The 15,388-nt window shown below is 50.7% G+C and overlaps 1 protein-coding gene across 1 annotated transcript in view; it reads left to right on the forward strand.

Moving 5' to 3' along the window:
* Nucleotides 1-15,388, forward strand: part of LOC148474244 (C-type lectin domain family 2 member B-like) — a 128,928-nt gene that overhangs the window by 71,359 nt on the left and 42,181 nt on the right. The window contains exon 4 of the mRNA XM_088458897.1: nucleotides 8,519-8,625. Within this exon, the coding sequence (XP_088315023.1) occupies nucleotides 8,519-8,625 (107 nt within the window). The remainder of the gene's footprint in view (nucleotides 1-8,518; nucleotides 8,626-15,388) is intronic.

Raw genomic sequence — 15,388 nt, forward strand, 5'->3', positions numbered from 1 at the left:
TGTATTGCACTGGAAAAAGTTTGTGCTGTCCTTGCTCTGTGGGCTTGATTCCGAGCCGGACACTGTGAAAGAGTGCTCGCTCTGAATCAGGGCCTTTTTTTTTTTTAGTTTGTGCGGCCTCCTGGCCGCTCGCCTAACTGTGGGTGACCACCCACAGCTATTGCGAGCAGCCAGGTGATGGTCGCGATGGTCTCGACCATCGCGACCCTCAGGGCTTGCAATGAGACCCTTGTGGTAGGGTCTCGTTCCCGCAAGCCCCAGTGAGCTTTTGGTTCTACTAGAGCCAGAAGCTCACCCACTGACATCACCCGTGATGTCACTGGGGCCACCCCCAAATGGCAGGCGTTCCTTCGGGAACACCTCCATTTGGCCAGCCACCCCTCCTTCCCGCCTCCAAAACGGGGCAAGCTGTCAATCAAAATCGACAGCTGCCCCACTTTGGAGAACCCTTCGCTAGCCAGGCCTCGCGCTTGCACACGTCGGAGCCGGCTCTGGCGTGCGCATGCGCAGTGGCCAAACATCGACCCGCTCGCGAGCGCATAACGCTTGCAAGTGGGTCTGAATCAGGCCCTGTGCTCTTACAGAGCTTCTGTGCTAACATATTGTACTGGAAGTTCTCTGTGTAGTCTTCACTCTGTGCTTCTATGCAGAACAGCACTACACATGTCCTTAAGATGTCATCAGTGTACTGCTGTGGGAATCCCAATAGCTGGCATGTTTATGTTTTTGGGTGTCTGGTCCCATAACCTGTTGGAAATGATGTGTGCACAGGTTTTGTTATTGCAGAGTTATGTAGGCATACACCTGCAGATGTTTAAAACTATTAACAGTGCAGTTACTTAGTGTTGTTGGTTTATTAAATATTATATGTACAGACATACTCAATGTTACATGTACATAAGTGAAGGAGTGGAGCTTGAGCCAATCAGGGTGCTATACAGTTTAACAACCGGTGAGTGTATGCTGCAATTGGGTAGTGGTGCACAGATGCTGGAACAGGTTAATATACAGGTATTAACTGGGTCTCTCATATGAGCTAACCATGTCACTCAAAGATAAAATGGGCTCTGTACTTGCACTGTAGTGATCTTGGCAGCCATCTTGGAAGAGGACATAAAGCCTCCCCAGAGGAACAGGAAGACCACATAACCCATAATGTAGGAGTTTTGATTCTCACTCTCTCTCTCTCTCTCTCTCTCTCTCTCATATCTCTCTCTAAAGAAAGAGGGGAAGCTCTCATTATCATCTAGCAGACAGCCCAATGCTGTGATCTCTTATACAAAAGCAGAAAATTAACATTGTCACCTACTTTTGTAGAAATTACGTGTCTGGGCAATTCATCAAAAAGGTAATGCAGTAGAGAGATCACAGATATCCCCTACTTACCTTTCACTTCCGATGTGGCCCCAATATTTTCGGAGCTTGATTGCAGGAGCATTCGCCATCTTCAGATGGCATTTGCTCCCGCTAGCAGTGCACACCCTTTTGGCTCTCTCTGCCCCTGTCTGGCTCCTTCCGCCGGACGTTGGGGCTTTGTGCGTCTGCGTGAACTCGGGGTCATGCAGGTGCACTAGTACTGCCGAGTTGACTCAGAAGTACTAAGTTTCACTGTTCTGAAAGGAGCAGTGAAGTTGCTTTGGGGAGACAGCTGTCTTTCAAATCGGTTGTCTCCATACTGGAGCAATGATGAATTGCTCCGGTGCTTATGGCAAGTTATGTTAATTATCGGGGTCCGCTCGGAGCACTATAATCAAAATAACATATAGGCCCATAAACTTTCTATCGTCAGATGATAGATGTGACCCATAAACTTAAACTAAACTAAAATAAACACAGGAGACCAAGTTATGCCGTTTAAATTAATTGGTCAGCTTTATTTGGTTACAAGGTAGACATGGTGGCAGGAGAAAGAACGGCAACTAACCAGCGTCCACTTGTCTTAGGCCGGAAGTAGATCACAACTTGTGAGGGCCAACTATCCCACACAAGGGTAGGGTGATCTTAAAACTTGCAAGGGCCAACTATCCCTTTCAGAGCAAGTGATGCGGCCCCAACACCCATGCCAATGCACCATACATCCTGCTCGGTCGAGAGGTGCCGCTGACCCCAATAGGGTGAAATCAGCCTACCAGTGCATTGAAGGGGTGCGCACCGCTATTACTGCTGCAAGATGGACACTTCAATATTGCCGGTCTTTCCCGCCACAGCGGCTCTCAGAAGAGAAGCAGCCAGCCACCATGCTAACAAACCAAACCCTTAAAAACTGCAAAAATATCTTCTAGAAACAAAAAATTACCCTCCTCAGTAAGATGAACTCCATCCCTGCGGAAAAGGTGGGCATCCTGAATCCGAATTAAAGGATGGTGCACCACCAACCCTCCCAATTCCAGCACGTGCCTAGCCACCCATTTGTTAACCTTCCTCCTGGACCTGTCCAAAGCCACACTATTATAGCAATATTGCCATGAAAGCCTGGCGATGATAGGGGACCACACCAAAAGGCAGTTAGGCAATAACCGAACCACCTTTCTCAAGTCACGAACAATCGCATGGCGCAACTCTAAGGAAGTTTGCTGGCCCAAATCATTGCCCCCGAGATGTATAATTAACACTAAAGGGGAACCAAATTCAGCCACTGACCTGTGCAAGTTGCGCAACAAAGCTTCCCAAAGCATGCCCCTCTGCCCCAACCACCTAACACTCTCCCAACATGGGAACACGGAGGCATCTACAGCAAAGCGTGACTGCTCAGCCCAAAAAATAAAAGAGTGACCAATGAGCCAAATGGGCCTAGCGTCCTGGACACCTGCAAATATACAGAAATAAAATAGATAAGCATATATGCAGCATGTAAATCACAAAGGAGGAGTGGGAGGATGGGAGGGGGGGAGGAAGACTTGACCCGAGGTGAAAACCTACAAAAAAACCTGCAGGATCTTTTCTATATTTCATTCGTTCACATTAATATTATATTAAGCTAAACGATCAATGTCCAAAGCAGGGCAAAAAACAGGGCAAAATCTCTCGGGACCCCCACCGGAAAGGCAGCGAGTTGGCCAAGGCACTCAAGTCCAAACGAATAAAGTATAACAATTTATGATTCCAGACGAACATAATTTCTGTAGGCATTGGACTTCCATCTTCCGAGAGCCTGGATCTCCTGTGAAGAAAGACCCGAGGAGGCCGCAAAAGTGGCGGCACCTATTCTAAAAGAATGGGTGCCGTAATCTGAAGGGGAAAGCCCAAGGTGCCGTATGCAGCGATGGAAGACCGATCTAAATTGGAATTTAGTCAAAGGACTTCCGTCCTCGTGCATAAGCCAAGCCCCCGGCCGCATTGGCCTGCAAAGTGTATATTGGGAGGCCAAGTGAACCGGACAAATCCCGTCATCAGGACAGGACTTCAGGAACACCCAGCGACCTCTACCCAACTGATCGGTCTTGGAACGCCGAGGGGGCTGAGCGCGGCGTGAAGACGCTACCAGCTCGCTGATGCGAAAAGCCATGAAAGGCCATCGCAAAAGCGAGGCGGAATAACAGAACCTCGAATTGCGAAGAACAAATGCCCGTCAAACTTTCACCTAGACGCGCTAACAAATCAGGACCAATAGGACGATGCTGGTCATCCGTGGCAGGCCTGGTGCGAGACCAACCCCTAAGGGCCCTTTGTATTAAAAAACCCTTAGTTATGTCCCTCCGCCCCGCTAGGCGCAAAAATAACGAAATCCCAGCAAGCCTCTGGGCAACATAAGCTCGCGACCTGCCGGAATCGAACAAGAAACAAACAAAAGCAACCATATTAGTATCACGAGAGTTACCTGACGAACTCCGTCCTTGCAAAAACTTCTCCCACTGTTGCCAAGATGTCTGGTAGGCCGTCAACGTCCGTGGGGCCACGGACCGACGTGCGAGATCTTCCATTCTGGTTTGATGATCTGCCAACAATGAAATGGACAAAGCTCACCTTTTAATGCCGCGTACGGGGCCAATTCGCGGAACCTTCGCCAATCCTGTCTGGAGAGCGCATCAGCAATGGAATCATCAGTACCCGGCACATGACGAGCTGTGAACAATATGTTAAACTGCAAAGCGCGCAGAACCAGCCAAGCAAGCAGCCGCAACACTGGCAGCGACGACGATCTTTGGTTATTGATCGCATGTACTACCCCCAGGTTATCGCACCAAAAAACTATGGAACGGTCGCGCAACCGCTGACACCATAGCTCTAATGCCACCACTATGGGAAACAGCTCCAGTAGGAGCAAGTTCTTGGTCAATCCTGCCTGTGCCCATTCAGCCGGCCAAACTGAAAAACACCAATCTCCTCCCAAAAAAGATCCGAAACCTGATGATCCAGCAGCATCCGTGAAGAGCTGCAGGCAAGCATTAGGCTGAGGATCCGCAGGCCAGACGCGCACTCCATTAAAATCGACCAAAAATGCGTCCCAAACCGCCAGGTCCAGCTTTAGTTCAGACGACAGTCGCAGAAAATGGTGCGGGTGACGCAGCCCTACCAAAGCCCTCTGTAGCTTCCGACAGAAAATCTTCCCCATCGGGATAACTCGACACGCGAAGTTAAACAGCCCGAGCAGGGATTGACCTTGACGAAGAGTTACCTTTCCTCCTGCCAACGCTAGGAGTATAATATCCTGCAAATGACGAATCTTGTCCGGCGGCAGCCGGCAAAGACCCTCCAAGGTATCAATTTCAATACCCAAGAAAACCAGCTTAGTGGCTGGGCCCTCAGTTTTATCGTGCGCGATAGGTACTCCAAATTCCGAGAAGAGTGCTTGCAATGAAAAAAGGAGACGATTGCAGCGACGCGAACCAGCTGGACCTACGCACAAGAAGTCAACCAAGTAATGGGCTATGCTCGTCTCCCCAGACCCCACCGCGACACACCAATGGAGAAAGGAACTGAAACGCTCGAAGAACGCGCAGGAAATAGAACAGCCCATCGGAAGACATTTGTCCAAGTAATAGCCATCCGTCAACCGAAACAACATGAAGCGAAATGATTCAGGATGCAGGGGCAACAATCTGAAGGCGGACTCAATGTCCACTTTCGCCATGAAAGAACCCGGACCCGCTGCGCGAACCAATGCTAACGCAGATTCGAATGACTGGTACTGTACGCGGCAGACCTCAACATCTATGGCGTCGTTAACCGACGTGCCTGACGGATGTGACAGGTGCTGAATTAAACGGTAACTCCCGGGGGCCTTCTTGGGGACAACACCCACAGGGGAAAGGACCAGATCGGGTATCGGAGGCTGCGGGAAAGGTCCAATCATGCGACCCAGCCCGACCTCCTTCATAACCTTATCCTTTAGCACGTGAGGTAAATTGCAGGCTGAGCGTAAATTCCTAGGGGACCCGGAACCGACAGGCCGTATTATTGGAAGCGAAAATCCCTCTGCAAAACCCTTACGCAAAAAGGCGGCGTTGTCCCGCACAGGATACCAGTCTAACCATTTTGCCATGGCATCCAGACGAATGGGAGTCGACGCTTTACTTCGAAGTCCCAGCCCCCGACCGTTTGGCAGAGGGTGCTGCAGAGGAGGCCTGAGCTCCTCCTGGACCGCGGGAGCAGTCCTTACTGGGGTGTGCCGCGCCGCAGCGGAGGCACTGGTGTCGAAAGCGACACCTGTTACCAAGGGTACAATTCCCATTGTTGTATGCGTAACACTTCCGCTTGTTTTGCCATCCATTGGCTGTCCTTGGTGCCGAGGGGGACGAGGGTTGAACTGGCCGCCCAGGGGACTGATCAACAAGGACGTGTGTAGGCTGTGTAACCTCCATCCACACTTCAACATCTTTACAACCCAATTCCATGACCTTAACCCGATCTTGCTTTCGACGAAACTCTTCGTCGTATTGGCGCCACGCCGTACTGCGTGAGGCCTTGAATAGGCCATGTATCAGGTGTAAATATCTTATCACATTAAGGTACTCGGAAGGCCTGGTTTTGAGATAGCAAGTTGAGAACACGCAGAACCCAGATAACCAATTCGTGTAAGACTTAAAGGCCTCCAGACCAATACCCTCTTTTGCCTTTGCGGTCGCAGCAGCTTTCTTCGCCGTAGCTGTAAGGGTGAACATATCTACGTAGCACCCTTTTTTGATCCGCTGCTTAACCCTGGTACGCATACCTCGAGTGACAGCTGTATTAGCGCAGTGTACAATATCCTCCGGACCCGCTCCGCGATCTACACTGGTACTACTGCCAGAGGACCGTTCGCTAGAATGCCTGTGACGACGTGAGCGACGTCTGCGAGACCTCCTTGCCCTTTTACGCCTAGCCTTCCGCGAACTATCGCTTGAAGAGGAGGAGGAAATGGAAGTAGACCCGCAGTCAGATGTACTGTCACACTCACCAGAAGCAATGGCAAGGGCATTGGTAACTCCAGCGCCTGCGTTAGCTCCGACTTCTGCCGTCGCACTTCTGGTCGGGGCTGCGACCACTGTTAACTCCTCCAGACTGTCGTCTGTAAAAGAAGAGACTGAGGCGGCATCGTGCGCATTGTCTGTGTCCGTAGCCTGATTGGGCTGTGGAAGGGAGATGGCAGAGGGAGAGAAAGAAACGGAAGGAGCTGCGGGCATGGGAACGAGGGAAAGACCGCAAATCCTGCCTAATTGCTGCACCAGAGGGCCAAGCTGCGTCTGCATGGCGGACACCGCTGACGCAGAAGGGCCTCCAGTGTCAGCGTTTTTGGGCTGCTGGGTCAAAAGCGGTGTCAGTGCACCCACCACAGACACCAGCAGTCCGGCTATGGCACCAGCATCCAGCAACAGAGCGCTCCCTGGTGCCGCAGGCCCTGCGGGCATAGCAGACGCCGGAGCAGCTGCCACCCCCGCAGGCCTGGAGGAGCTGGCTACTGCAGACATGGGGGACCCCATGTCTGCATCATTATAAACAGAGGGCAGCAGAAGAGGGGGCGGATTAACCTGCCTGTCACTATGCAGGCGTTGGCTCCGCCCCCTTCGTCTCCGCCCCCCGCCTGAAGAAATATTGGCCTGCGTGCAAGCCGGCGCCATGACAGGCATCCGGCCTGCACGCTTATGTGGCCGCTTCCGCCGCCCTTCCCCCCGGACTTCAGCCGGCTCACTCTGAGCGGCAATTGGGGGAGAAGGGACGGGCGGTGTAACTGAGCGCTGCTGGCCGCGGGAACGGCCGGAGTGAGCGCCCGCTACTCGCGCGGGCGCTGTATTATGCCCAGCCACCCCCGATCCCCGCCTGCCCTGGTCCCCAGTCGCACTAGTACTGGCGACCAGCGGGGAACCAGGGGCAGGCGGAGGCAGCAACTGTGGCGCCTCACGGGACCGCCGCAGCCGCGTGCATGGGACCGCAGCGTTGCCTGATAAGGGGCCCGCTGTACCTGACCCTCCCGAACGCCGGGAGGGCAGGACCTGCGGGGAATAAAGAGCACCGGGCCCGACACCGTCTGACAGACGGGCGGGTACCGAGCGCGCGCGCTGGGGGCGGCTCATAGTGCTAATGCAGGTTAGCAAGATAGGTAGAGCAAAGAAAGAGAAAGAAAAGTTAGCTAAGAAAAAAGAGTGTAGATATAGGGAAAGTATGGAGAAGAGAGTAGGGAAAGATATAAAGTAGGGAAAGAGAAAGTAGGGATGAATAAAAACGATTATCCCAACAGACAGATTTGTTAATAAAGGAACAGTACTTCCCTGGTCGCAGATCAATTCAAAGAGGCAGATTTTCCACAGTAGATTCACTACACCCTCTCACTCACCCCGCCCCTAACCCAACGTCCTATCACCACACCCTCTCACTCACCCCGCCCCTAACCTAACGTCCTATCACCACACCCTCTCACTCACCCCGCCCCTAACCCAACGTCCTATCACCACACCCTCTCACTCACCCCGCCCCTAACCTAACGTCCTATCACCACACCCTCTCACTCACCCCGCCCCTAACCCAACGTCCTATCACCACACCCTCTCACTCACCCCGCCCCTAACCTAACGTCCTATCACCACACCCTCTCACTCACCCCGCCCCTAACCTAACGTCCTATCACCACACCCTCTCACTCACCCCGCCCCTAACCTAACGTCCTATCACCACACCCTCTCACTCACCCCGCCCCTAACCTAACGTCCTATCACCACACCCTCTCACTCACCCCGCCCCTAACCTAACGTCCTATCACCACACCCTCTCACTCACCCCGCCCCTAACCTAACGTCCTATCACCACACCCTCTCACTCACCCCGCCCCTAACCCAACGTCCTATCACCACACCCTCTCACTCACTCCGCCCCTAACCTAACGTCCTATCACATCTGCCTACTACTGTCAACAAACATTTTTAAATTTATTAACCCCTCTATCCCTGACTAGAAGTTTATGTGCCGTCGGCTCTATTCCTAACCTCCGTTATATTTAGTGTCAGACCAGAAGCCATATTACAGTTTCCTCTCTATGATATAGATATAAATGCACAGAGCACTAATTCTAACCTTTATATGTTATCTATATGTGGTGTGTTCACAGAAACTGGTGACTATCACAGCACAGGAGTTCTGGATTGGATTATCTCCTGAAGGAAGCCATTACCAGGGGAACATGTGGACAGGAAATTGGGCTGATGGCAGCACTCAGTAAGGTCCTCTCATTATATCATCTCCAGCTGTGAGGTCGCACACATATCACCCCAAATCCAGAATTCTCCATCTCTCATGTACACGGCCCCACTGCTTTCCCCCCACCCTATTCCATCACAGAGGACACATGCCCCTACTACCCCCCAGCCCCAATATACATGGTGTGATGACATGAGGGCTCCCTTAACTCACAGCCATGTTGTACCTCATTTTGCACAATTATGAGTGACTTTTTGTCCTTGGTTCCCATAACAGGCTTTAAAATAAGTTAGATGTTTATTATATTGTATAGTTATATTGTATCCATTATATTCGGAATTGTAATTTATTTTGTTATACTATGTTCAGTGTGTGCATAGTTGTCAGTAGGAATAAGTCTAGTTCCCTGACTGTATAATTAGATTATATTAGGATAATTAGTAACCAGGTTATCTCTGGAGAGGCCGGTAATCTGATCCCATACACCCCACTGTGTACAGGATTCCCAGCAGACACCAGGGTGGTAGCATCAGCAATCTCCCAGTCACAGTGTAGAAGACTGACCCACCCATTCAACATCATCCATTATATACCCCCTGACCAATGGACTTTAGTCACACACCCCAGGTAGCAGAAGGGAAGGGGAGGGGGAGTTTGAGGAGCACAAGTTCAGTGAGGGGGTATTTCAGATCCTGCCTGATGTTGCAGTATTGATCTCTACAAGCACCTAGTATATATGTGGGAGATAATCTGCTGGATTACTGGCAAATCTGAGTCACCACTGAGGACCTGTACGAGGCATCGCTCCATCCAGAGCAGCTCGCTGGTTCTGTGGTATTTGGTGTGGCGGCTGGAGCAGGGTGACTGAGACCCAGAGCCCCACCATGCAGGTGAAGAGCTTGGCCAGGACCCTTACCCAAAGCCTGGTGAGATAAAGGGACTGTGCTTGCTGGCTTGTCTCTGGGCTGTTATAGACTTTATGGGGGATGATGAGTTAATGAGACTAGTAATACCCTGACACGTTATTTAAGGTGCTAAATTTTTTTTAGTGGTTTTAGTCTTTTGTTTTGCATATTGTTGACATTATTATGCAATAAAGGTGCTGTTGTAACTTTCTCTCCTCCTTACCTGTGTTATTGCTGAACCTAAGGATCAGGGCACAATTAGCGAACTACAGGCCTGATTCAGACCCACTCGCGAGCGGCTGTCCGCTCACAAGTGGGTCGATGTTCTGGACTGAGCATGCGCACGACGGAGGGAGCTCCGTCGTGCGCATGTGCCAGATGCGACGAGCGAAGGAAAGTCCTTCGCTCGTTGTGTCCAATCAAAGGGGGCGTGCTGTCAATGTTGATTGACAGCATGCCCCCTTTGGTAGGCGTGCCGGGGGCGTGCCTCCCTGACGGGGGCGTTCCCACGGGAACGCCTCCCGTCAAAAGCCGGCCCACTGACATCACTAGTGATGTCAGTGGGAGTGATTTTGGCTCTGATAGAGCCAAAATCACTCCGGAGCTTGCGGTTGAAAACCTCAACCGCAGGCTCTGGCTCGCAATTTCGATGGTCGCGATGGTCACGACCATCGCGGCCATCAAAATGCACGCTCGTATAGCCTGTGGGTGGTGACCCACAGCTATACGAGCGTCCTGAAGGACGCTCCATTTTCATGGAGGCCGGCCCTCATTCAGAGCATGCGCTCTGCTCAGAGCGTACGGCTCTGAATGAGGGCCAACGTTTCCAATACCCGGTGAACTCAAACATGGTCTCCCCTGAATACAGACAGGAAACCCATAGCAGGCACAGTGATTATATGGGCATAGCGCACATCTCTGTATGAGGCCATAGTCCCAGCATGTATACAGGCAGGAAACCCGTAGCAGGCAGAGTGATTATATGGGCATAGCGCACATCTCTGTATGAGGCCATAGTCCCAGCATGTATACAGGCAGGAAACCTGTAGCAGGCACAGTGATTATATGGGCATAGCGCACATCTCTGTATGAGGTCATAGTCCCAGCATGTATACAGGCAGGAAACCCGTAGCAGGCACAGTGATTATATGGGTATAGCGCACATCTCTGTATGAGGCCATAGTCCCAGCATATATACAGGCAGGAAACCCGTAGCAGGCACAGTGATTATATGGGCATAGCGCACATCTCTGTATGAGGCCATAGTCCCAGCATGTATACAGGCAGGAAACCCGTAGCAGGCACAGTGATTATATGGGCATAGCGCACATCTCTGTATGAGGCCATAGTCCCAGCATATATACAGGGAGGAAACCCGTAGCAGGCACAGTGATTATATGGGCATAGCGCACATAACTGTATGAGGCCTTAGTCCAGGCATATATACAGGCAGGAAACCCGTAGCAGGCACAGTGATTATATGGGCATAGCGCACATCTCTGTATGAGGCCATAGTCCCAGCATATATACAGGCAGGAAACCCGTAGGAGGCACAGAGATTAAATGGGCATAGAGCACATCTCTGTATGAGGCCATAGTCCCAGCATATATACAGACAGGAAACACGTAGCAGGCACAGTGATAATATGGGCATAGCGCACATCTCAGTATGAGGTCATAGTCCCAGCATGTACACAGGTAGGAAACCCGTAGCAGGCACAGTGATTATATGGGCATAGCGCACATCTCTGTATGAGGCCATAGTCCCAGCATATATACAGGCAGGAAACCCGTAGCAGGCACAGTGATTATATGGGCATAGCGCACATCTCTGTATGAGGTCATAGTCCCAGCATGTACACAGGTAGGAAACCCGTAGCAGGCACAGTGATTATATGGGCATAGCGCACATCTCTGTATAAGGCCATAGTCCCAGCATGTATACAAGCAGGAAACCCGTAGCAGGCACAGTAATTATATGGGCATAGAGCACATCTCTGTATGAGGTCATAGTCCCAGCATGTATATAGGCAGGAAACCCGTAGCAGGCACAGTGATTATATGGGCATAGCGCACATCTCTGTCTGAGGCCATAGTCCCAGCATGTATACAGGCAGGAAACCCGTAGCAGGCACAGTGATTTTATGGGCATAGCGCACATCTCTGTATGAGGCCATAGTCCCAGCATATATACAGGTAGGAAACCCGTAGCAGGCACAGTGATTATATGGGTATAGCGCACATCTCTGTATGAGGCCATAGTCCCAGCATGTATACAGGCAGGAAACCCGTAGCAGGCACAGTGATTATATGGGCATAGCGCACATCTCTGTATGAGGCCATAGTCCCAGCATGTATACAGGCAGGAAACCCATAGCAGGCACAGTGATTATATGGGCATAGCGCACATCTCTGTATCAGGCCATAGTCCCAGCATGTATACAGGCAGGAAACCCGTAGCAGGCACAGTGATTATATGGGCATAGCGCACATCTCTGTATCAGGCCATAGTCCCAGCATGTATACAGGCAGGAAACCCGTAGCAGGCACAGTGATTATATGGGCATAGCGCACATCTCTGTATCAGGCCATAGTCCCAGCATGTATACAGGCAGGAAACCCGTAGCAGGCACAGTGATTATATGGGCATAGCGCACATCTCTGTATCAGGCCATAGTCCCAGCATGTATACAGGCAGGAAACCCGTAGCAGGCACAGTGATTATATGGGCATAACGCACATCTCTGTATGAGGCCATAGTCCCAGCATATATACAGGCAGGAAACCCGTAGTAGGCACAGTGATTATATGGGCATAGCGCACATCTCTGTATGAGGCCATAGTCCAAGCATGTATAAAGGCAGGAAACCCGTAGCAGGCACAGTGATTATATGGGCATAGCGCACATCTCTGTATGAGGCCATAGTCCCAGCATGTATACAGACAGGAAACACGTAGCAGGCACAGTGATTATATGGGCATAGCGCACATCTCTGTATGAGGCCATAGTCCCAGCATGAATATAGGCAGGAGACCCGTAGCAGGCACAGTGATTATATGGTCATAGCGCACATCTCTGTATGAGGCCATAGTTCCAGCATATATACAGACAGGAGACCCGTAGCAGGCACAGTGATTATATGGGCATAGCGCATATCTCTGTATGAGGCCATAGTCCCAGCATATATATAGGCAGGAAACCCATAGCAGGCACAGTGATAATATGGGCATAGCGCACATCTCTGTATGAGGCCATAGTCCCAGCATGTATACAGACAGGAAACACGTAGCAGGCACAGTGATTATATGGTCATAGCGCACATCTCTGTATGAGGCCATAGTCCCAGCATATATATAGGCAGGAAACCCATAGCAGGCACAGTGATAATATGGGCATAGCGCACATCTCTGTATGAGGCCATAGTCCCAGCATGAATATAGGCAGGAGACCCGTAGCAGGCACAGTGATTATATGGGCATAGCGCACATCTCTGTATGAGGCCATAGTCCCAGCATATATACAGGCAGGAAAACCGTAGCATGCACAGTGATTATATGGTCATAGCGCACATCTCTGTATGAGGCCATAGTTCCAGCATATATACAGACAGGAGACCCGTAGCAGGCACAGTGATTATATGGTCATAGCGCACATCTCTGTATGAGGCCATAGTCCCAGCATATATATAGGCAGGAAACCCGTAGCAGGCACAGTGATTATATGGGCATAGCGCACATCTCTGTATGAGGCCATAGTCCCAGCATATATACAGGCAGGAAACCCGTAGCAGGCACAGTGATTATATGGGCATAGCGCACATCTCTTTATGAGGCCATAGTCCCAGCATATATACAGGCAGGAAACCCGTAGCAGGCACAGTGATTATATGGGCATAGCGCACATCTCTGTATGAGGCCATAGTCCCAGCATATATACAGGCAGGAAACCCGTAGCAGGCACAGTGATTATATGGTCATAGCGCACATCTCTGTATGAGGCCATAGTCCCAGCATATATATAGGCAGGAAACCCGTAGCAGGCACAGTGATTATATGGGCATAGCGCACATCTCTTTATGAGGCCATAGTCCCAGCATATATACAGGCAGGAAACCCGTAGCAGGCACAGTGATTATATGGGCATAGCGCACATCTCTTTATGAGGCCATAGTCCCAGCATATATACAGGCAGGAAACCCGTAGCAGGCACAGTGATTATATGGGCATAGCGCACATCTCTGTATGAGGCCATAGTCCCAGCATGTATACAGGTAGGAAACCCTTAGCAGGCACAGTGATTATATGGGCATAGCGCACATCTCTGTATGAGACCATAGTCCCAGCATGTATACAGGCTGGAAACCCGTAGCAGGCACAGTGATTATATGGGCATAGAGCACATCTCTGTATGAGGCCATAGTCCCAGCATGTATACAGACAGGAAACCCGTAGCAGGCACAGTGATTATATGGGCATAGCGCACATCTCTGTATGAGACCATAGTCCCAGCATGTATACAGGCTGGAAACCCGTAGCAGGCACAGTGATTATATGGGCATTACGCACATCTCTGTATGAGACCATAGTCCCAGCATGTATACAGACAGGAAACCCGTAGCAGGCACAGTGATTATATGGGCATAGCGCACATCTCTGTATGAGGCCATAGTCCCAGCATGTATACAGACAGGAAACCCGTAGCAGGCACAGTGATTATATGGGCATAGCGCACATCTCTGTATGAGGCCATAGTCCCAGCATATATACAGGCAGGAAACCCGTAGCAGGCACAGTGATTATGTGGGCATAGCGCACATCTCTGTATGAGGCCATAGTCCCAGCATGTATACAGGTAGGAAACCCGTAGCAGGCACAGTGATTATATGGGCATAGTGCACATCTCTGTATGAGGCCACAGTCCCAGCATGTATACAGGCAGGAAACCCGTAGCAGGCACAGTGATTATATGGGCATAGCGCTCATCTCTGTATGAGGCCATAGTCCCAGCATGTATACAGGCAGGAAACCCGTAGCAGGCACAGTGATTATATGGGCATAGCGCTCATCTCTGTATGAGGCCATAGTCCCAGCATATATACAGACAGGAAACCCGTAGCAGGCACAGTGATTATATGGGCATAGCGCACATCTCTGTATGAGGCCATAGTCCCAGCATGTATACAGACAGGAAACCCGTAGCAGGCACAGTGATTATGTGGGTATTGCGCACATCTCTGTATGAGGCCATAGTCCCAGCATGTATACAGGCAGGAAACCCGTAGCAGGCACAGTGATTATATGGGCATAGCGCACATCTCTGTATGAGGCCATAGTCCCAGCATGTGTACAGACAGGAAACCCGTAGCAGGCACAGTGATTATATGGGCATAGCGCATATCTCTGTATGAGGCCATAGTCCCAGCATATATACAGGCAGGAAACCCGTAGTAGGCACAGTGATTATATGGGCAAAGTGCACATCTCTGTATGAGGCCATAGTCCCAGCATGTATACAGGCAGGAAACCCGTAGCATGCACAGTGAATATATGGGCATAGCGCACATCTCTGTATGAGGCCATAGTCCAAACATGTATACAGGCTGGAAACCCGTAGCAGGCACAGTGATTATATGGGCATAGCGCACATCTCTGTATGAGGCCTTAGTCCCAGCATATATACAGACAGGAAACCCGTAGCAGGCACAGTGATTATATGGGCATAGCGCACATCTCTGTATGAGGCCATAGTCCCAGCATGTATACAGACAGGAAACCCGTAGCAGGCACAGTGATTATATGGGCATAGCGCACATCTCTGTATGAGGCCATAGTCCCAGCATATATACAGGCAGGAAACCCGTAGCAGGCACAGTGAT

The sequence above is a fragment of the Taudactylus pleione genome, unplaced genomic scaffold (assembly GCF_031769625.1).
Source record: "Taudactylus pleione unplaced genomic scaffold, aTauple2 ptg000862l, whole genome shotgun sequence".
NCBI classification, from domain to species: domain Eukaryota; kingdom Metazoa; phylum Chordata; class Amphibia; order Anura; family Myobatrachidae; genus Taudactylus; species Taudactylus pleione.